This window comes from Acipenser ruthenus, chromosome 7 (genome assembly GCF_902713425.1).
Source record: "Acipenser ruthenus chromosome 7, fAciRut3.2 maternal haplotype, whole genome shotgun sequence".
Taxonomy (NCBI): Eukaryota; Metazoa; Chordata; class Actinopteri; order Acipenseriformes; family Acipenseridae; genus Acipenser; species Acipenser ruthenus.
Genome location: NC_081195.1, coordinates 18833171 through 18857984, shown reverse-complemented (window position 1 = coordinate 18857984; position 24814 = coordinate 18833171). Strand labels below are relative to the sequence as shown.

The 24814-nt window shown below is 38.7% G+C and overlaps 1 protein-coding gene across 9 annotated transcripts in view; it reads right to left on the bottom strand.

Annotated features, from left to right (window-relative positions):
- Nucleotides 1-24814, bottom strand: part of LOC117414489 (E3 ubiquitin-protein ligase MARCHF8-like) — a 112860-nt gene that overhangs the window by 12761 nt on the left and 75285 nt on the right. For 7 of the 9 annotated variants that reach the window (XM_059026529.1, XM_059026533.1, XM_059026532.1 and 4 more), the window contains exons 3-6: nt 23847-23897; nt 12305-12384; nt 11226-12065; nt 1740-1920 (exon numbers count right to left, since the gene is read on the bottom strand). In XM_059026529.1, coding sequence (XP_058882512.1) covers nt 1740-1920; nt 11226-12065; nt 12305-12384; nt 23847-23897 — 1152 coding nt within the window. The remainder of the gene's footprint in view (nt 1-1739; nt 1921-11225; nt 12066-12304; nt 12385-23846; nt 23898-24814) is intronic. The other 2 variants (XM_059026535.1, XM_034024254.3) reach the window with 2 other exon arrangements.

The following is a 24814-nucleotide window of genomic DNA, read 5'->3' as shown; positions in this document are numbered from 1 at the left end:
AATATATTTTTCAACCCAGCAGATCTGCTTTGCAGGCACTGGCCCAACTATTCAAGATAGGAGACTGTTTAGTTAAGTGAAAGAAAGCTCTATGCTTGTATCTGTCCTGTTGTGATTACTATGGAATCTGCAGGCACAGAATTGTTGCACATGGATGGAAATACACCCAGCCCTCGTTATACTGCGGATTCAGATAGATAGCGGTCCTGGAGTTAGCTCCCCATTTTTACTGTCTAACTGCGTATGCCTTAGCTGCAATATACATAGGCACGAATTACTGTTCGTTTTATTTCATACTGCACATCACAAACAACAATATACAAAACAATTAACAACAAAGCATTCATATTGTACTGTTATCATATACACGCGTATTGCACAATAACACAAAGCAAATTAAATATCTACTTGCTGAAGCGTTTTTTATTTTAGCCAACGAGGTGTTCACGTGTGGCAGCAATGCACTAGCAAAAGTCACAAGGCAGTGACGTCAGCTCCCTAGCAACAAGACTCCAATGTTGGGAATGGATTCTTTAAATGCAGCGGGTTTGTGTATTTGAGAAAGGAGAGGAAGACTCATGAAATTAATTGGAGACTGAAGTTGATGAGAAGCAATTACCCTCCGCTGTACAAATTAAAACGGTGTGCTGCTTTTTATACAAAAAATGAGAAAAAGCAGGTTGCATAGAGGATTTATACTGGGCCCTGACGCCCATGATAAAACAAGGGAGTGGTTGTCCAGTATTTGTTATTAGCCTGTTTGTTTTTCTATGGGTCTCTTGCTATGTCGCGGACCTTGATATATAGCGGATTTATACTGGACCCCGACACCCACGATATCAAGTGGGTGGTGTACCACCGATACGTGATCAGCCCTGAAGCATCCACTCAAATTTCCCAGCTCAGACTGAAAACTTGGCGTAGCCAGGATGATACCCTGCATCGTCTGACTATGACTTATCCAGCCTTTTTACTATTGCTGCAAAGCACGCATTTGGGTGTACATTTTAAGCTGGACCAAAAAAAAGTTACGTTTTTGATTTGGCAATAATGTTAAACACATTTATTGATAGGTGAAATGGTAGCCATATTAGTCCAGTGATGATCGACAAAGAGAAGGAGAGGTAATACCTTTTATTGGACTAACTAAACAATAATCAATCACAAGCTTTCAAGACCTTAGCGGCCTCTTCTTTAGGTGAAAGTAGAATTAAGCGCTCTTTTCTACTTTCACCTGAAGAAGAAGAGACCTCTGAGGTCTGAAGGCTTGTGAATAATTGTTGTTTAGATAAGTCCACTAAAAGGTATCACCTCTCCTTCTCTTTGTCTAAACACATTTATTGCAATGCAACTTTAAACTCAAAATTAGCAAATACATTTTTTTTTGTAAAACAGATATTTAAAAAAGACTAACAGATGCTGGATGCAATTACATAAAAAAGTAATAATAATCAGGCAGTTCTATCTCCCAGTTCAGCAGGCTGGAGTTTTAAGTCAAGGTTGTGAAGTTGGCTACCTTTTGCATGACCGTGATTCTACTTTTCATTAAAATGAAATATTCTACTGGGACAAGCATGTTATTAACAGACTACCTTATCAGAGTTTTTTTTTTTTTTTTTTAAATTTGCATTGAATGAGTTGAAAATTCATTTAAATGTAAAACTCCACAGTGATAAAGCAGGTTATTAACAGAGTGCTCCCTTAAGATTTTTTTGTAGTTATTTTTTTATTTCACTTACTTTCCGTAGTGGCTTTAATTTGGTCTCCATAATGAACTGGTACTTGCACAGCTCACAGCAGCGTGTGTCTGAGCTCTTGATCCACTGTTGCAGGCAGGCCTGGTGTACGAATCGAAGGCTCCCCGTACAGTGGCAGGGTGTAATCAGCTGGCTTTCCTCGTCTCCTTCACAGTGACAAATCCTGCATTAAAAGGAAAATCATCCGTTATAATGCATTGCCACTGAGGAAAGCTACTTAAAGCTTGGGGCTCAGAGCACAAACTCTTCAACACTGGGTTACAACACAAGGAAACCTGCTTTGAAAACATTTCATTTTTTTTGGTGTTAAAAAACCCTTAATCTTAAAATCACAGAAAGACATTTATCATGAACTGGGGTCTATCACTGCAAACTGAAACAAATGCTAACAGTGATTAAAAGGACAAACCCATTTATGCACATAGCAATATTTATTCTGCATCCAGTGATGTTAGTGTTTAGCTTGATAAACAATGAACACATACAATGACCGGTTATTATATAGTTACAATATTGATAAATTGCTGATGTTAGTACTGTAATACTGTTTCATGACTCAGAATCTCAAAGAAATGTCGACTATAATCTCAGCTGACTATTTATTTTAGGTTATTAATGCTTAGCATCTCTGACTAAATACATTTTCCTCACATAGCCACCAGAGAAATATAAAATCTGTATCGATTAATCTAAAAACACTAACAATATTCCACTACTAAAATCTATCAGATACTCCTAAGTTTTCCCTTAGTATTGCTTCTGTCCTGATCTTTACTATAAAACCCTTTTTTAATAATGTAACGTCAGACCTGACTCCTTTTATATTCCACACTACAGAGGGTTAAAACTCGGCCTGTTAGTTTATTTTACAGTGCCTATAGTAAGTATTCACCCCCCTTGGACATTTTTAGTTTGTTGTGTTACAACCTGAAATCTTGATGCATTTAAATGGGATTTTTTTTTCTTTTGATTATTTTACACAACCTACTCAACACTTTCAATGTGTGAAAAAAAGGTGTGGGGGGGGGGGGGGGGGTGAAAAAACAAATCAATCAAAAATAAAAACCTGAAAAGTCTTCATTAGATAAGTATTCACCCCTTTGCTATGACACTCCTAAATAAGCTCAGGTTCAACCAATTGCCTTCAGAATTCACACAATAGGTTAAATGGAGAACATCTGTGTGCAATAAAAGTGGTTCACATGATTTCAGATTAAATACACCTGTCTCTGTAAGGCCCCACAGTTGGGTAGTGCATTCAAAGCAAAGATACTACCATGAAGACCAAGGAGCTTTCAAAACAACTCAGGGATAAAGTTGTGGAAAGGCACAGATCAGGGGAGGGGTATAAAAAGATTTCAAAGGCATTGAATATCCCTTGGAGCACAGTCAAGTCGATCATTAACCCTTAGCGGTCCATTTATTCAGCACGTCTCAGGCGCGTCAGGTCCAATTTATTTTCACACGTGCAGTTTATTTTAGACACGCTGTTTAAAAGTTTTTTTTTTTTTTTTTTTTTTTTTTACAGTAAAACAGGTTTAAAACGCACTGCATATCAACAGGACACTCAGTACTGCATCTCCAGCCCCACCCCACCCCTTGTTCACTATATTTTTCAAATACCTCTTAATAATAGTACATACCGATAAATCATCTCTTGATCACTCGTTTTATCACCAAACTCCTCAATAATGCGATCCAAGTCATTATTTTATTACTATAACATCTGAAAAAGCTCTGCAAATGTCTGTGATGTTCTTTGAGCGCTGGATGCGGAAGCAGCTATCTTGTTTGTTTATGTCCGTGTTATCTATGTGGTGTCGGGGCTATCGGTATTCATGAGATACGCCCTTTTTTTTCGGCTTCTCTCGGCTCCTATCGGTCTCACTCGGCCCATTGAATGGTTTTCTCGGCTTTTTCCAGAGAAAAAACGATTAGAGACCTGTTTTTTGCATCTTTTTGATTTCCGACATAGGACCGCAAAGTGTTAAGAAGTGGAAGGTATACGGCACCACCCAGAATCTGCTTAGAGCAGGCCATCCTCCCAAACTGAGCAGCCGGCTTAGAAGGGCATTGGTCACAGAAGCCAGCAAGAGGCCAATGACAACTCTGAAAGACCTACAGCGTTCCATGGCTGAGATGGAAGAAACTGTCCATGTGTCAACAATAGCTCAGGTACTCCACAAATCTGGCCTGTATGGAAGAGTGGCAAGAAGGAAGCCATTTCTGAAAAAAGCCCAAGTAAAATCCCGCTTGGAATTTGCAAAAAGTCATGTGGGAGACTCTGAAAAGCTGTGGGAAAAGAGTCTGTGGTCCGATGAAACAACAATTGAACTATTTGGCCTAAATGCAAAGCGTTATGTCTGGCGCAAACCCACCCAGGTAACACCATCCCTACTGTGAAGCATGGTGGTGGCAGCATCATGCTATGAGGATGCTTTTCATCGGCAAGGACAGGGAAGCTTGTCAGGGTAGAGGGCAAAATGGATGGAGCTAAATACAGGCAAATCCTTGAGGAAAACTTGCTTCAGTCTGCAAAAGACCTAAGACTGGGACAGAGATTCATCTTTCAGAAGGACAATGACCCCAAGCACACAGCCAAAGCGACACTGGAGTGGCTTAAAAACAAGAAAGTGAATGTCCTAGAGTGGCCCAGTCAAAGCCCGGACTTGAATCCGATTGAGAATCTGTGGCAAGACTTGAAGATTGCTGTCCACCAACGATCCCCATCCAACTTGACAGAGCTTGAACAATTTTGCCAAGAAGAATGGGTGAATATTGCACGATCCAGATGTACAAACCTGGTAGAGACTTACCCCAAAAGACTCACAGCTGTAATTCCTGCCAAAGGTGGTTCTACCAAGTATTCACAATTTTTCACCCCCCCTTTTTTTCACACATTGAAAGTGTTGAGTAGGTTGTGTAAATCAAAGGAAAAAAAAATCCCATTTAAATGCATAAAAATTTCAGGTTGTAACACAACAAACTGTTAAAACGTCCAAGGGGGGGTGAATACTTACTATAGGCACTGTACATTGACAGCATTGCTTTCTAATAAAATTGTTAACACTCATAGGGCTCTATTCTGATTAAATGGGTGCAATCACAAACACAGTGGTTAAAGTCAATCGCGTCTGCCCTGCAGGGAGTGGCTTCTCCAAAAGTCCGAAAACCCAGCGCACGCGTGTTCAGTGGCGCACTGACAGTGTCCACCCAATCAGTGCTGAGTAAGTTGGGGAATCTGCTATCCAATCAGGGTCAGGCAACAATCCCTTTGAGAGACAGAATGTGCTTGCGTCACCGCAAGGCTCCGATTTTGAATGCAAAGTGGCGATCATGTCGAGCGGCAGTAGCACAGAGCAAGTCAGAACAGCAAGTGGTAGGTCAGTCGCCGAGAGAATACGTAAACCACACTTCACGACACAGGAGATCGCTATATTAATATAAGATGTAGAGGCACGTAGGGCTATCATTTATTTATAATAATTATACAAGGTACATGATTTAATGGCATTGACATTACTACATGTAAAGTGTAAAATCCTTACTACCCTCTCTGACCTGTCTACCAGTAGCAGTAGCTGATTCATTTGCTAGTGGGACATGCTGTGTAGCTAACTTCTTATTTTTTTATTTGGATTTGAGTGCATGTTCGTGTACGTTTCAGTATTTAAGATACAGTTAGGTCCTAACATTTATTAGCAAAATAAATAAAATAAAACGTTTTAGTCATTAAATAATCTAGTTATCTGCAGTATGTGATCTTGCTGTTTGTTCAGTAACTTGATCACAGTGTGTGTTTGTAAAGTCAAAGCCTCCTTCTCCTGGCTTTAGAAGATATGCAACGTGCCTGTGTTGTTACTGTGATATGTTTAAAGTTGCTGAAACTAATCAGACTGCGTGCAGTTGTTTGATTTCAACTCGTCATTCAAACCGGTTGCTATAGTATTGTGCAAACACTTTCTCGATTACTTCTTTTTTTTTATCTTTATTTGCTATACTAAATTTGAATAGATAGGACAGCGAAGAAGCAGAATATTTTACATTGGCAGACAACATTCAGAGGGCGTGTGCACTACAAGAACGGAGACTTTCTTTCAACAAACAGGCAAAAGGTAAAATACACAAATACTGTATTTACGTATTTTCTGCTGGATTAATTTGGAACAGTGATTACACAAAGTTTGAAAGATAACATTCAAAGTCCTTTATCAGAGATTTAAGCCAGGTTAAAGGAACTCTCCGATCCATTTTCTAATTCGTTATGTTTTAAACTGTTTAAACTTGTACATTACCAGGCAACCAAACCGATATCTTGTTTCAGGTCTGCTGATAGTAGTGACTTATTTCAATCACGGAAACAAAGCAAATACAGTGTCATGTTTACACAGCAGTTAACTTGTTTACAGTTGCACATGATACACGCACATACACAGCACTAGCAACACCAGGGAAATAAAGGACAAACATACACATACAGAATTGGCGCTCCTGTTATGTTGCTCTCCATATACTGTACGTAAATATTTTCACTTGTAAAAATTGCCATGAATAAAATTGCTAGAGTCCATGAAAATAAATGTAAATGTAGTAATCCATTGTATTTGATTTATTAATATATTTCTTTATTATTAATCTATGAATAATATTGTTAGTTTCTTATGTTTTGTCGTTTTTTCATCTAAGGTTTTTTTTTTCCTTTGATTTCCTCTTTCTATGTCAGTCCAAACGCACGCAGTTGCTACTTAGGACTACTGTGCTTTCTATGGTGTGTTCAGTTGTTAAAGTTCCTGATTGCGCCACTAAATAAACCTGGTTTCAACAGGTCTTAACGCAGTGCTCAATTGTGTATTTGGGGCCCCACTGCGCAGTCATCAGAATCGCTTCGGTGAATATGTTAAGGATACCACGCCCCGAAATGTAATGCCAACCCATGGCGATGGGGCAGGCGTCTATAACGGCACAAGATGGTCTTCAGAATACCATTTCAGCACAGTGTTTTTTTTTTGTTTTTTTTACCCCCACAGAATAGGGGGCAAGCGCAGTTCGCGTTTGCGCTCACATTTGCACTGTGATCAGAATACAGCCCCTATACTCTGAGACTATTATGGTATCAAAGAACAACTACACTAAAAATGGATTCCTTCATGGCAATGGTTTCCCCTACCACTGAGCAAGAGGATTTTTGTTTAATAGTTAAAAAAAAACAAAAAAACATCTTATTAAAATATTACAGTTTTACTGCAGGAACAAAATAGTACATTTTACAAATATGTTGTCTCATTCTACTTAGATATGAGTATCACTGAAATACAACACTATAGTACCTGTGTGGTATTGTGTGAAATGTGTATTTTACAAAACAATGATGCATACCAAGGGGCCAGATCTGTTAACTGTTCCACTGTAAGTTGGTGTCTTAATAGAGCTTATATATTCTTGTGTTGGTTATGCTAGTAAATAGCAGAGGGAACTATATCCAGATACATTTTCTGAAGGTTATACAATCATCCATTAGCATTAAACACTCAATAGTGCTGAACATAGCCCTGCAAGCTTGTACTGATCAGTCGTGACGTGATCTGGTACGGTGTGAAATGTTTTTTTTATAAAACAATGTTGCATACCAAGGAGCCAGCTTTCTGTTAAGTGTCTTAATACAGCTTGCCTACTCTTATACGTGCCCTTGCTCAGTTTAATCAAAACCAGACCATTGGTTCCCAATACACAGTATGGCCTTCAATAGCTCAGGCCATCAGGTGTCACTAAAGGGAAACAAAAGTGTGAAGTACTGCACGCAGGCAATAAAAATGTGCATTATAAATATCATATGGGAGATACTGAAATTGAAGAAGGGAACTATGAAAAAGACCTAGGAGTTTATGTTAACTCAGAAATGTCTCCATCTAGACAATGTGGGGAAGCTATAAAAAAGGTCAACAAGATGCTCGGATATATTGTGAGAAGTGTTGAATTTAAATCAAGGGAAGTAATGTTAAAACTTTACAATGCATTAGTAAGACCTCACCTAGAATATTGTGTTCAGTTCTGGTCACCTCGTTACAAAAAGGATATTGCTGCTCTAGAAAGAGTGCAAAGAGCAACCAGAATTATCCCGGGTTAAAAGGCATGTCGTATGCAGACAGGCTAAAAGAATTGAATCTATTCAGTCTTGAACAAAGAAGAATACGTAGCGACCTGATTCAAACATTCAAAATCCTAAAAGGTATAGACAATGTAAACCCAGGGGACTTTTTTGACCTGAAAAAAAGAAACAAGGACCAGGGGTCACAAATGGAGATTTGATAAAGGGGCATTCAGAACAGAAAATAGGAGGCACTTTTTTACACAGAGAATTGTGAGGGTATGGAACCAACTCCCCAGTAATGTTGTTGAAGCTGACACCCTGTGATCCTTCAAGAAGCTGCTTGATGAGATTCTGGGATCAATAAGCTACTAACAACCAAACGAGCAAGATGGGCTGAATGGCCTCCTCTCGTTTGTAAACTTTCTTATGTTCTTATGTTCTTAAACACACATGTATACAGGATCCTCTACTATATCCACAAAGCCATGCACTCTCCTCTGTGGTAGACAATACCTTCCTGGATAATACCATATTCCTTCGAATTTAAGCCTCACTTTTTAACCCAATTTTTTCTTCTCAAAAATGACCTTAAATTTGAGTGTGGAAGGGTGGTGGGCAATTCACTGACACAGAGGAGACAACTTTATTTGTAATGTCGCTCAGGCGCACTGATTTATTTTTACCCACAGAGGGTGCTATTGTCCGTGGCCGGAATACTGGCAACAGTAAACAGGACCACGGGGTTACCAATACTGGTATACAGTCCAGTGCACATACAAGTGCTCAAAAATAATAATGAAAACAAAAGGCTGGATGTGAGAATGTAAGTGATGTTTAATTGTGTGAGAAGTTTATCTGTGCCATAGCTAATAAATATACAGTATTGTGCCTCATAAGGATATGCTACAAACATAGAAAATTAACATTTATATTGCCTTCAGTACCCCACCCATCCATCAATGATACCTACAATTTGATATGTGTTCCCCACAATAATTTTGCAGTTAAACCTGTTTATAACTAGATATAAACAGGTTTTGCTTAGAAAACACAGTTGGTTTATGAAGGGGTCATAAAAGCTAGCCTTTTTAAGGGGATCTGGACATAGTCAGATACTTCAAGGGCTGCGAAGAGTTTTGTAGAACTGTAACTAAGAAACTTGTTTTCTTCTGATTGGGTTAAAGGAAAAAAAGTGATGTCATAAGGTTAAGTCTATATTAAACTACAACATTGTATTGTCTTATTGGTTCTGTTATGACCTGTGCTTAGGGAAAATGGAATACCTGTTTGACTGTATTGAATAACATATCTTTGTTGAAATCTACACCGGAGTTTGGAATCACAATAATTATTTATACTGATGGATGCATGAAGGAAAAAAGAACACTAACTTCTAACTAACTTTTATTTCTAAAACAACTATATAAATCACTATATCCAGATGCATTTTGTGAAGGTTAATACAATAAAAACAATGTGTCATGCAAGGTGTGGACAATAACATTGACTACAGTAAGACATCACTTGATCATCCCCTCATAGCCCTGCGAGCATGTCTTAATCCTGACCTGAACAGCCCATTCAAGCAGAGGCCTCTCAATTGTACAGATGTGTACCTATTTTGTTGTGGTACTCAGTATTGTCTAAACTGTAAAATGAAAAAGGCATTAGCAGAAATATATGAACCTCAGGAGGCCATTCAGCTCATCAGTGCTTGTCTGGTTCTTAGTTGACTTCAACACACATCAAGTCAGGTCTTAATAGATGCCAATCATTCAAAAAAATATCAAAAACATGGCTAGTTAGTCTATTCCATACCCTCACTACTCTTGTAAAGAAGTGTCTCCTACCCTCTGTTCTCTCCACTTTCCAAAGGTCTCCGATGTCCTGGTTTCATTGCCGTACTGATTCATTGGCTAGGGTTAATGTCGTCAACTTTAAAGACTTCAATCAAGACCCACCCCAAATTTGAGTTGCTCTAGGTTAAATAAATGCAATTCCTTTAACCTATCTTGGTAACCCATACCTTTAAACCGTGGGATTAGTCTTCCTGCTCTTCATAGGACCACAGGTCCACCATGTCCTTTTTGTAATGTGGTGAACCGAATGGAACACGGAATTTTAGGAGTGGTCTCACCAGTTCGTTATACAAACTCATCACAAACTACCTAGATTTGTACTCAACACTTTTGACTATAATGTATACCCAAGCAATCTGTTTGCCTTTTTAATTACTTCCAAGCACTGTGGTTGCTGTCAGTGATGAATACACAGAGGTGTCTTCTCTTACTATGCAAGTCAAGATTTAAATACCAGATTACAGATGTCTGTACTAGAACGACTCCCTGAGCAATCTCCATACCAAGTTGGTGAGCCAATCTCAAGATATGGCTAGTTTAAATGTATTGTACAGTATACAGTATACAAAAAGATTCTGTTGATTACCCACAAAATATTTAGATTGATGTGAATTCCTTAATCATAAACACACACACACACTAGACTTCATAACTGCCTTCAGGCACAGAGAGCGAGGATCTTTCTCCAGAGCTGGTTTAATTAAAGTCTGTGAAAACTCAGAATCACACTGTAGGGGGCAATACCGTGCTGAGACTTTAAAATACTTTTTTACATCAATAATACAATACATAGACAACATTTCATACACAATTCTTACATGAGGCATTTAATCTGAATTACATGTAGATATGGTCGGTTCTTTCATAAATCCAAGAATTGTACTATTGACGGATACAATTATTTCATGTAATGACCTTAATGAATAGTTTTAAGTGAACATTCAATTGTGAACTACAGTGTAGTGAGGCAACATAAATATACATATATACACTAGTTACCAGTCTTGGGAGAATATTGAATATTGAAAACTAAAATGAACCTGTGGGTTTAAATAGACTTAAAATAAATTATATATGTATATTAGCAAATTCCATTAGGAAAGCCTTTACAATGCCAACAATAAATAATTATAAACCACCAGTCACATAACAGTTGCAAAACCTGCTTAAACTAACTGAAAATAAATAGAAGTGCAGCAGCATTGCAGCAGTGCTTGCCCATATTAGTTAGAGTACTTTAGAAAACACCACATTTAATAGCTTGTCAACCCCCCCCCCCCCAAAAAAAGTGGGTAAAATAACACAATGAAAATGGAAAGGCAGGGAATGTAAGCGTGATAGCTGGGTGAATGTGGTTTTAAATGGCTGCTAATTGTTTACACATGCTTTCATGTACTGTATACTATCTCTAACTGCTTGCAAGAATATGAAACACACAGGGAAGATTACATGGGAATTATAGAGTAGAAAGAGGATAGATGGAAGGGGTTCAAAGAAGGGTGGTTGTAATTGTGAACCAACCTGCACACATCCCCTGAAGTTGAATACGGAGACAGTGGGACCATTTTCTCTGACACCGGAGAGGAACAGCAGTCAAGATCGCAAACCTCCTCCTGCGAGCAGAGCGGGGTCCGCTGCTCATCTGCTTTGAAGTTCGACCGGCTGTTGTCTTCAAACACTTCATCATCTCCAATGTCATCGGTGCAGTACGACACGTTGCCGCCCATCAAAGAGCTGGAGGACTTTGCGATGTGCATGCGGGTGGCATAGCTCTCCAGTTCAGACAGCTTGTGAAGGCTCCCAGCGGTCGAGGAACGGGGAAAGGACAAGAGAAAGCGGAACAGGTGTGTGCCTTTCTGTAGCTCGTTTGTTTGCCTCCCTTCGTGAGTAGGTATGTGGATGGTACAATGGTCCTCTCCCACCCCTGAGATACACTTGTAGTTGGTGGAAAACATCGGAACATGATAAGAGAAGGGAAGATTATAATGATGAGGTTTCCCGTTGTGTGTTATGTTATTGGTCTGAAAGTGATTTATTCCTGAGCAGTTCTCTTCAACCGGTGCTAATTTCCCTTCTGAGCATGTCCTATCAATGAAGTTTAAACCACTGTAAAGGCTATCCATCTTCTGGCCTACATCGTTGAGGGATTTGGAAAATTTCAGAGCTCCGTATGACTTGACATTCATGGAGGGCTTCAGTAGATGCACCCAATCATGTCCAAATAAATTCTTCTTCTTTTCTTGGTAGACTGTTGTCTGGGCGACCCCTTGAGCGACAGAGCTATTGCTATTAGAACTCTTCAAGACAACGACTGTCTGCACAGGATTCTGTACACCCTGTTTTGCAACATGTGCTTTGGAACTGCATGCAGTGTGAATGGGATTAAATCAAGAAAAACAGAAAGGTAAAGTATAAAACGAAACAAATGCATGCATGTGTTAAAGAAAAGCAAGGAAACAGAAAAATACTGAAGATTATAGAAGAACAATAGATTGAGTGCTGATATGCTGATATTACCTAGGCTGTAAATATTATTAAACCAAGTAAATGACTCACAATGTACACAGACTTCTTTACAAAGTCATTTGGTTACACATTACCTGCAAATGTCCTGGTTTGAAGGGGTGACCGAGGTTCGTGAGAAGCTGCAAGGAGCGCTAACTGAAGTTGGGCTTCCAGCCTAAAAACAAACAGTAAAACAAACAAAAAAAAAGGTTCAGCAATTGAAAACCTCAACTTCCCATTCAGAAACAAATTATTCTCACAAAACATCCGGTACTTTTAAGCAAGACAGTTCTCCACAGAAAGTAACTGCTAAGGCCTCTGCACACCGGACGCGATGTGACAAGCGAAACTGTGCAGCGATGCGACAAAATGAATAGAATCCATACTTTTGAAAGTATCAGTTTCTATGCACATGGTTCAACAGGGTGAAGCAATCTCCAGAATGATGGAGGAAAAAATAATACTAATAAATAATAAAAATACTCAGAACTTTATGACAAAGGTCTTTGCAATTTTAAAGATACAGATTTGAAAGACAATATATGGGAGTTCATTTCAAAGAAATGGGATAAGCCTGTTATGTATAATTTATTGCCATAAATGTTGAAATACAGTCAGAGAAGACACTCATAACTTCCACATCATGGTGACAAATATGTACCAGTCTTGATCATAGAAATTTTGAATAGTTGTATAGAGGTCTGGCAGTTTTCAAACCTGTCACATCACCTCTGTTTCACTTCTGGTGTGTATGGTCACGTCGCTGTGAAAGTATCTTGTCATCCAATGAAAAACTGCATCGCATCTGGGTGTGTGGTAGGCTTTTAGATTTAATATCGTTTAAACTTTAGTATTATTGGGAATGTGTACAACCAATCAAAAAAGCCATCCTGAGAAGCTCCATGATATAGTAACATGAATGTGGATGACACTACATATGTACAACATTTACCTGTAAATGGAAAAAAAACTTCAATACCCAACATTACACTGCATACATCCTACATTATAAAACACTACAGCTGGCCTCAATATATCTGACAATGTTAAAACATTTAAGAACAATTTAACAACCCACAATGTAGCAATCGTATGGTTTGTGTTATTTAAGTTTTACGTAAAGGGTTAACACAAAGCAATATAAACATCTAGACTGTAGGGTGTTAGGCCTACTGATTCAGCATGACTAGTCTGCCATATTATATAGAGTAGATTTTTATGAATGGGAAATATCCCTCCATGATTACTGCCACTAATTCTGGTTGCATTATATTATAAATGATTCTGTCATTTCAGGGGTAGCCCACTTACATTAAGTACGTACTACATATTGCATGTGTTTCTGTCTTTTGTTCAATACTTGGTATATGGTATACATACCATATGGTAGGTCTAAAGATTGGGATACTTCTTTTAAAAAGGGTCTTAGCTCAGCTTTAACATTTTGAAAATGTATTTAACTTGCTTTTCTGTTTAAAAAGTTTAAAATGACATGGCTTTATATCAAAAAATGTAAATGCTCCATAACTTTATGGTATGTTTTTAGAAACACAGTGCCGTCAAATTCTGTTAAGGAGTTTAATTTAGCAGTTGACTACAAATATATGCAATTAAAAAGTCTAAGAGGCTTATTAGACACAACCTCTTGTTATCTTTCCTGGCAGAGGAAGCGCCTAAATGTAGACCAACCGCAGTGTGCAGGGTTTGTGTTTAAAAGACCACATATCCGCCTTGAAGCTAAATTACTTGGCGCACGGCTCTGAATGTTCTGCATGGTGGCATAAGGACTTGCTGCAGCAGCACTTTGCATGCAGAGCCTCAGTTAGCTCATCTGTTCATTAGTGTCTATGACAGCCAGCTACCAACTGCGGCTTCACCAGGCAGGGCAGAAGTACCCTCCAGCCAGAAGGCCAGTATACCCCACAGAGTACTCCAGATTCCATGCGGACTGAGTCAGCCCCAGCCAGAAACTGACCACACATCCCTCCAAAAACAGTATGGAATACAAGCCTAGAGAAGCAATTCTAAGACTATATAATGCCCTGGTTAGGCATTTGTAATCACCTCACTACAAAAGAATACATAAATTGCACTTGGGAAGGTACAGAAAAGGTCAAAATTACATCAAAATGACATCTCTTCAGAAGGGAAAGCAAACATGTATTTTAATTTTAGAACTGATATCTGGTACTATATTATGATTGCCTGGCCTTCCAGCAAATCTGTTGCTGCTTTACATCCTTGGTCATTTCACACCAGTGGTGTCTTCTGGTTCAAAGCGTGTTGCTGGCCTTGAAACTGTATTTCAACATTTAGGTGGTTAAGCCAGACAACTGTGTCAGAAGTAGCGGAGTGTATCGCTGTGATGCCTCCTTCGTACTTATGAACCGGGCATTGAGTCGTTATATGTTCCATGGTCTGTTCGGGGTGACCACAGTAGCACACTGGAGGGTTTTTAATTTTCCATTTGTGCATCAAGTATCCGCATCTGCCATGGTTTGTGCGGATGCAGTTAAGGGTTGCCCAGAAGTTTCGCGGAAGATCGTAGCCAGGGATCTTCTACATCGGGTCTTTCATGAGGTGTTTGTTTGTGACTTCTTGTGAACTTCATTCGGCTTTCCAAGCATCCTCAGGGTTGAAGACACATTGTCGAAGGTGAAGCACGTGGGTCCAAAAGGGCTTGCATGACTTCAAGCGGTGGTGAGGGACGTTGTTGAGATCCTGGTGGATGGGGAGACGTTCATTTTCCATGATTCGCTGGACTTCCCGGAGGGTTGCGGCATCGTGGCGAATGGATGGGGGCGTGATGTGCGACAGCACGAGCAGCCAGGGTGTTAGGGTCGGCTTAAAGGTTCCAGTGATGCACCGCATTGCAGTGTTCAGTTGGACATTAACAAGTTGTGGCTACTTCTGGTCTATACCAGTGCACAGTACTCGGCTATGGAGTACACAAGGGCCTTTGCTGATGTCCGTAGCACTGATGCTTAGTAGCCAGTGAAGGTGTGGGAACAACTTCAGCCTCTAAGTAAAATGACCCAGGAATTGCAAGACAGTCTAAAAGTATGCCTGGCAAACAAAGATGTATTTAAATTGTGTGTAGTACCAGATATTACAACTACATTAAGTAACAATGGGCTTAATTATGGAAATTCAAATTGAAAGATTTTTTATGTATTTTACTTTTTTGCTTGACATGGCCGTTTAGTTTACTGCAGATAGTTTGCACGTCTACAGAACCATGTAAAGCTGACAGCCTTATCCAGAATCAGACTGATAAATTAATAAATAGTCCAAGAGTTACCTCTACATGGGAGGTCACGGCAGTCTGGCACAGAGTGTGCGATATATAAATAACTTATCTTCTAAAGAGCTATGTAACACCAAAATTGCTATTTAAAAACCGTCTTGCTATTTCTGTTGCTTGAACTGAGTGATTCATTCTTTGTGTTTTTCTTAATGTAACCTCACACCAGGACAGAGCATTACCCTTGGATCTCTTAATACAATAACACTGTGAACTGCACCCACCCTCAAGTCCATAGATTTCCATCTTCTACCGATCCTTCAGGTGGGCTTGAGGTTGGGTTGATCCCTCCGGCGCTTCAGGGCAGGGACGGCGACCCAGCAACGAGGGACCCAGACAGGGTGACCGGGGTGAGAGGTGTGCAGGCCGGTGAGCTGTCGGGAGCAGCAGCAGGCAGAGGCTTGAGGCCTGGCCACAGTGCAGCAATGTCTGAGCCGCCAGGGGGAGTACAGAAACAGGCAGGGAGAGCCCAAGCGATGTCTGCTGTTCGTGACATGACGTCTGGGGCTTCAGGGTGAGCGGAGCAGGGAAGCAGGTGAGAGACTGTGCCTGGTGGTGCTCCGGAATGATCTTCAGGCCCAACGGCTGGAGGTCCAGGCACTCTGACCAGGTGTTCAGGAGCACAGGTTGCTGGACCGCACTGCTTTGCGGATGAGCCTATAGCCTACATAAACATGTGAAGTTCTGAAAACCCAGCACCAGGTGCAGGGCTAATGCAAGTTTCAAACCACGCAGGGATATAATGAGGAGATTCAAAACTGGTATAAAGGTCATCTGAGATTGTAGTGACACAGAGGGCAGGATTTTCAAAAGTTTGTAAATGAGAACCCAAGAAATCGGTATGTAGCATTGATTTTGGCATTTTCAAGCAGTTGTGTACCTATTTCGTTATTAAATAATCGTGCTTGCGACTATTTCTTTTGTTTGCGTGGGAATTTAAAAGAAAATCATATTAACTGTCATCATTTATCAGAAGTTAATTTGCACTTGAAAAAAGAGGGTTTTAATTAACGAGAGAGTCTATAACTCATCTTGAAACAGACATTTAACAGACCACATCTGTGACACCAACGATACAGGACCAGGGTTAATTTTATAGGCTACCTCGATAATTCAATATTTGAAAATATTTTAGCCTTTTCTATACTTGTGGTTATGAATGAGATTTATTCACTTATTTTAATCATTTGTAACCTTACGGAATGTTTGTTATATTGCTAAAATGATACACTGTTATTTGCACCCAGTGTAATTTTACAAATAAATTATCAATGCAACTGTAGCCTATCTGAATTCTGTATACATACATTATATGACAGCTGACCTCTACTGTAGATTTTATTTGAATTATACAACTGAAATCTTGGCATAGAAAATGTCATATTAGATATTACAATAAAAGTTTCCTTAGGCGATTGTGGATTTGCAATGCATCCTTGGCTTTTACACCTGTGTCTTATCCACACAAGAATGAAGAGCAGGCGCACAAGGGCACACAGATCTACTAGGAATGTGATCGAGGACATTGACAAGGAATTTGCCTAAACGTATTCTGTAATGTTGTCAGACTCCCCCCACACTTTATGTACAATGCACACTTTCACCTTCACATGTTTGTATGCATTTAAAATGTTCTTATAATACTGTAAGTGTTCAGTGGCTACTTCTAATCATGTTGAGTTTATTTATCATGGAGGCGAGCAAAGAGTACCAAAGAAGATGCATGATTAGAGGAATTCACCGAACAATTAATTATAATCAAATTGTGTATTGGGTAGGGAGTTCTATTGTGATTTTGTGGACCGGACAAATTCAGTCACATTATTAAAATTAACTTCAAATGCGTTTAAACATTTCACAACGCCCTGTGCCACCGATGAGTAATTCACAGAGTGCAGATTAACTGTATCGGCTAATATTACTTTCAGTTCGAAGGTATTCGATAGTCCTTGGGAGGACAAACAAAATGTGCAAAACAAACTGATCTTTTGCATTTGTAGACTTGTCAGTAACTACAGATACACTGTTAGACATCTTTACTAGTTATACAATTTTCATCTTGTGCAACTCAGCAATTTGGGGTAGATATTCCCTTCTCAGTTGACCTGCTGTAGGAATTGCTCCCGCATTTATTACATGTTTGTTCAGAAATGCACGTAGTTTGGGATTATCTATTTTTTCCAGGGGAATATTAGCACAAACAAATGCCTCTGTCAAATCGAAAATAACACCTCGTCGGCATTCATAATTTTCATTCCCCTTACGTTTCTCACTGGAGGACGCGTCTCATAGCTGTCAATCTCAGCCTTTCGTTTTCTGTGTTTTTCTGATGATAAATGTCAGTCTATTGTTGACTTCCGAGTGTGGTCTAAAGATAAATGGCAAGTTGTGCAAAATAAATGATACCCATCGGTGTACAGAACACCAGGTGGATATTGTTGCGTGCGTTCGCTCAATGAAATGCTTTCTGATTGCAATGTCTTTGACTCCATGTTTAAGTCTCTCGATTTTTCTTTTAACGCATCAATTTATTCAATTGCCATTTATACTCATCATAATTAGCTTTTATTTTTCTAATTAGTCAAAGCGTAATGTGTTGATTTCTTAATTGTGAATCTGATTACTATAACTGGAGTGGATGCAGGGACATCTAGGGGATAGCATTTGAATTACAATTGAAAAAAACAGGTCGCATAAAACGCAGGACCCTAATTATAGGCTTCAATCATGCATACTAAAATACATACAAAAGTAGATGTCAACATTAGAAAATAAATTCCAACCAATATACATAGATGGCTTACGGTAATTTTTTTTTCTTTTTAACAAAAAAGAGACTGCAAAATGCACATTAAAAGAGTTGTATATAGTAAGCTGTGGCAAAATATCTCCTTGAATGAGGGTAAATGACTAGTGGGGTTTAATTATTATTTTTTTTAAATCTGTGCCGTCCGATTTTTACCCAAACACCAGACAATTGTAAATCAGCATTTTAAATGTGAAGTGTTCTAAATAAATGTACATTCTGCATGACAAAATGCACAGTCTTAAATGAAGTTTACAAATTATACACAGCATAGATATTCCCATTATTTTTTATTTCCATTTGGCTGCTGCTCGCTGGTGGGAGAGCCGCCTCCCTGTACGATAATAGTTTCCGTAACACTGAATTTTGCTTCCATTCATTTTCCTGATCTCGTTAACATGCATTTTGATTAACGAGTTCCCCTTATCTAGTCATTGAGACAGGAAGTGATGTAGGTGACCTGTGACAATTAAGCTTTTTAACGAGACATGCGTTCATTAACGACCTCATCGACTCAATTTCAAAGCGTTAACGGATTGATTTAATTAACACATTTCGTTTGAAAATCACTTGCTACTAAAGCTCTCGTTACTATACCATGACTTTGATACAATAACACTGGTTTTTGAAAATCCTGCCCTGAGTGTGTTGTTTATAGTGTTGACAAATGGTGATTTCCTTGCTTCATAGACTGGGGTCTGACTTAAAAGCAGTGTGGAGCAGTGTGGAGTAGTGGTTAGGGCTCTGGACTCTTGACCAGAGGGTCGTGGGTTCAATCCCTGGTAGGGGACACTGCTGCTGTACCCTTGAGCAAGGTACTTTACCTAGATTGCTCCAGTAAAAACCCAACTGTATAAATGGGTAATTGTATGTAAAAAATAATGTGATATCTTGTAACAATTGTAAGTCGCCCTGGATAAGGGCGTCTCTTAAGAAATAAATAATAGTAATAATAATAATAATAATAATAATAATAATAATAATAATAATAATAATAATAAAACGAACAAGCAAAACAATCATTTTTTGAGGAGGAACAGCATGACATGCCACTGGGATGTGGCAGCACTGGCTTTATATATATATGTATTATATACACAGTGGTTTGCATTAGTATTCACCCCCTACCAATAATGTCACATTTTGTTGAATTACAAATAATGTATACACAGTTTTTCAGTTAAACCTCTTTGAGTACACACAGGCTGAAACCATTTCACTAATTTTGTGATCTTTCAAGCTGATTTAGGGCTGCAGTAGCAAAGGGGTTGAATACTTATGCAACTGAGATTAATCTGTTTTTCTCTGTAAAATCTTACTTATTTATATTCTATATGCATTTTTTAACTTTATCAATGTCTAATTTGAAAGCGTTGTGAAGTACGCTCAATGTGCCAACAAAATGTGAAAACTTTGCAGGGGGGTGAATACATCTGCGAATCACTGTGTATGTGTGTGTGTGTGTGTAATATATATATATATATATATATATATATATATATATATATATATATATATATATATATATATATACACACACACACAAATATACATATACACTACTGTGCAAAAATCTTAGACATGTTGCATTTTTCTACTCTGATGCATCATGAGCATCAGCAATTTACTTAAAGCCTCCACTAGTGTTTTATTTTTTTTTTATTTTTTTTTTATTAAAAATTTAGTCGTCGCCAATTATTTTACCCCGGTTTTCACCCCAGTTTAGCATGCCCAATTAGTATCTGTATCCCCGGCTCACCGCTCGCAACCCCCCGCCGACTCAGGAAACGGAGGCTGGAACACGCGTCCTCCGAAACGTGCTCCTTCCAAGCCGTCATTTTTCGCACTGCAGATCCACAGCAATGCCACCAGACCTATAGTGCCAGAGGACAACACAGATCTGGCGGCTCTGCTGCAGAGCCACAGGCGCCCTATCGGCCACAGGGGTCGCTGATGCGCGGTGAGCCGTGGATTCCCCTGCCGACCTAAGCCCTCCCTACCCGGGCAGCGCTCAGCCAATTGTGCGCCGCCCCCTAGGAACTCTCGGTCACGGTCAGCTGTGACATAGCCTGGACTCGAACCTGCGATCTCCAGGCTATAGGGCACATCCTGCGAGGAGCGCCTTTACTGGATGCGCCACTCGGGAGCCCCTCCACTAGTGTTTTCCACTATTATAACAACCTTGACTTGCATAAAGAAGGAAAAACATTGCATGAAATAGCTTGCATCGCTTGATTTTCAAGGTGTGGTATCTGAAGCATAATCAACAAGTACAGAGAAACATCATCTGTAATTGACAAACCCAGGACTGAAAGACCCAAAAAGCTGTCTAACAAGGATGAGCAGTACACATTAGTTATAGTGGTTGTCCCAGGTGTGGATTGTCCTGTTTAACTCTGCTACACAGAAAAGCTGCACCATTTCCAGTTTGTAAGCAGTGAAAATCAAGCCTCCATAAAAAATAAAAAAAAACACTTAACTAGAGAAGTGAAGGCCATGCAAGATTAATAAATGCACATGCATTTACAGTGCTACAAAACCCTCGGCCCTTCAGCAAGACTGTTTTCTTGTGTCTTGGCAATTTCCAATATTTCCTGTTATGTTTCTAAAGTCTATGACCTAATAATGTTATGACAACTAATTTTAATAAACTAAAACTGTCCATAAATAAAAGCCCTAATAATAGATACAATCATTTGCAATATTACATTAACCTTTAACGTAATATGCCTCATGTCTTTCTAACAAGTTTAAAGAAATTACAAGAATAATGTATGCAGTTAAGTGTATTGCATTATCTTATACTGTTGCCTACAATCCCAAGTACTCGCTGTATATCTGGTTTGGCTATTTTATAACCAGATTAAAATTTGGAAACAAATTAATAAATCTTACCTTGTTTGTACTTTCCATTAGCTAAATGGGCTTCAAATGTGCAGTGTTGAAATAAACACATGTTGTACTGTAGCACACATGTATTTTCATTTTAAAACATGATATCTGGTACTACTTGAGGGATAATGGCATTGCTGTGGCATGTTACTCCTGAGTAAATTATTTGGAACGAGAGAGTTTCATTATTACTGAGAAAGATGCCACAGCAATGTTATTAGCACGATTATACTACAACTTTTTAACAGTATTTATTTATTTACCGCTGTTTAAAAATAATCAAAGAATGTCCCTGTGAGTGTTTTATCAATAAGCATTGATTCTTTTTCTTTATCAAGTTATTATAAGATTAAAGCTCTCAGTTCTTATGCCTTATTCTCAGGTTATCTGTTTGGACCTGTAATCACCAAAATATATTGTGGGTCCTTACTATGATTATTATTATGAAGAAGAAGAAGAAGAAGAAGAAGAAGAAGAAGAAGAAGAAGAAGAAGAAGAAGAAGAAGAAGCAGAAGAAGAAGCAGAAGAAGAAGATTCCATGAACCACAGAACTTGGGTAAGTGCTCAAGTTGACCCCCCCCCCCCAGCCCCACCAACTTTTTCACCAACTCAAGTTGCCCATCAACTCAAGTTGTGGGAGAATTCAAACCAACTTGAGCGCACTAGAGTCATCTCGAGTTGACTGTCCATGAAAACGAGGTAGAAGTGAAAATTATTATTTGTTTATTTAGCAAACGCCTTTATCCAAGGCGACTTACAGAGACTAGGGTGTGTGAACTATGGATCAGCTGCAGAGTCACTTACAATTACAAGACGGAGCACAAGGAGGTTAAGTGACTTGCTCAGGGTCACACAATGAGTCAGTGGCTGAGGTGGGATTTGAACCGGGGACCTCCTGGTTACAAGCCCTTTTCTTTAACCACTGGACCACACAGCCTCCTAAAAATGGAATAACATCCAGTAATCTAGCCTTAACGCATAGGTAAGGAGAGACTGCAGTCTTGGGCTACAAATACAAAGCCTTTGTATGTGTTCTTACCAAAAAGATTAAATCGCTGTACTGTACCCCCTGACACCTTTATCTATTGTGAAAGTTCTGAAGTAATGGTTTCATCAATGTATTCAATGAAAAACTTGGGTTGAGAAAGACCTATCCGCAATGACTTACAGTACAGTGCATTCACTGATTTTCTATCTGGGATAATTAGTACAAACACAAACATCTACTCATCAATTACTGAATAACTGAAAAGGGTACATTATCCCAATTAACTGCAATTACCCTCCTGGTGTCAGACTTTTAAGTGGAGCACTTTAACGTTTAGTTAAATATTCGAAACAAAAGTCAATATTATATTCTCAACAGAATGGAAGGGAAAGCCTTGCCAGATGTATATTTTCTCTGAAGTAAATTATTTGTTTATTTTGTGAAAGATGACGAAGGATGGGAACATGGCAATTTATTTAAAATTGTATTCATTTTTATATAAAGTATTGAGGTACAGTATTGCACAAGATCTTGTAGAATTGTAATTTTATTAATAGAAAAACAGGTACAATTGGCATTTAAACCTCCCATAATATACTGAAATTAATTGCTGAAGTACCAACAAAACAAGTGAATAATGTATTTACTTGTACAGTTGCGGATATCTCAGAGTTTAGCTTAAAGATCACTAGAGTCCCGTGTTTTTCGCAAATACGAAATATCCATATTGCTAATTGTAAGTTGACAAGTGTAATTGTGAAATACATGCCAGGTCAGACAAACAGGTACCTTCTTATTTCTAAACATCATCCTAACCAAGTTTCCTCCCTTATTTGATAAGTATGTTTTTCTGTAAGTCATGGACACCTCCACTATTTCCCTATTACCAGGGATGTGCTTCCCCAGTGGTGGACAAGAGAACAGGTCTGTATTGTCACTTAAAGTCAGTCATTTACTGTTTTAAAGCAAGAACATTATCCATGCTCATCTTGTCACACTCTGTGAAGACATCCCTAGTATTGGTCTCTTTCAAAAAGGTAAAAAAGTGCTCCTGTTAGGTAAGGCACTTCCAGACACAAGTATATATATCATAAAATTTGAAAAAGGAAAACTGCTGTGTACCAAAAGGAGCAAAATCAAAAAGGAAAAGGTAACTTAGGTACACATAAATGTGAATAATTGATAAAAAAAAAAAATCAACTATATCAGGATGTTTTAGACTACAAGTCCTTCAGTTGGATGTTATTAGTTCTATTGCTACTGCTTGTTGCTCTCTGGTCTTCCTTTCATGGAGTGTTTTAGTTGCATAGAAGACCGATATGCATGCATGGTCCTGTTGGTTACAGTGCAGTGAGACTGGAGTGGGTCTGATCTGCCAGTGCTGGCAGGATTTAGCATCAACAGCCTTGTTCTTCTCATGTCAACAGATCTATGGGTAATTTGCTTAAGTCTTTTCATTCTCTATTTGACAGTCACACTGGAACGGATAATTCAGAACACTGGATAACATAGTATAGATAACACAGTATAGTATTCATAACAATTAAACTGTGTTTAATTATACTTATGCCTAAAAGAATTTAGCGTACCATTGTTTTATAAGACGACACACTGACAATCTGTCCCGTTTTCATGATTCTAACATACCTTTGAGATGTTACTCGACCGGCTTGCAGAATGCCCCAGTGGCTTCTCATTCTGTAAAAGATAAAATAATTTGGTTTGTGCCTGAATCAATAAACTGTCTAAATCTTCGGCAAACACAGCGCAGACATTGGGGCTGAGGGAATACTGAAGGTACATTACATTAATAACACTGGTGGTGGGGAGGGGGTTTCTAGCTTTGAAACCTTTTAGGGAAATTAATGTGCAGTGATGAATACAAATATTTTAGAACAGTGCTGTCCTTTCTTCAATAATATTTCTGCTCCGCTCCAAATTCCAGTTTTGAAAGCCCAGTTTAGGAACACTATGTATTTGTTCTGTGATTTCACTTATCATTCAGATAAGTCTCATAGAGCAGCGGTTGTAAATCGGACTTTGACCCTCAGAGATGTTAGATTCTAGGTAAGTATTAAATCACAAAAGTATGAACCATAACCTATAGTACATCCTAGCACCCGACTGGTATGTTATCAACCATTGAATGGACGTTATCAATATTTATCAGTCCGATTTTAATGAGGCAGTAGGTACCTACTGAGCCTACCAGCAGGTTTAGCAGGTCATTATCTGCCATTGGTTGCAACCTGATCTCACAGCAAAAACGTAATTGTGATGTTTTCAAAACGTATATTCCAATTGTTGCATTTATACCGATTATTTATTAGTGATTTAGAATGACCAATGTGTTTGCTTTTAAGCAAATTAAAATGTTACAAAAAATGACTATTCTATGTCCATTCATTTGAATGTCATACATGGTCTTGTTATACAAGTGCTAAAATATACACTGCCTTTTTTCTTTATATATTTACACGAAACCTCGCTTAATATCATTTTAGGAGTGTCAGCACTGTACTTGCATTCAGAGTGCGTTGGACGATGAAAATAAAAATATGGCTAAAAACAAAACAGTAATTCGGTTCAACAGAGACAGTCAGTAGCTTAAACAC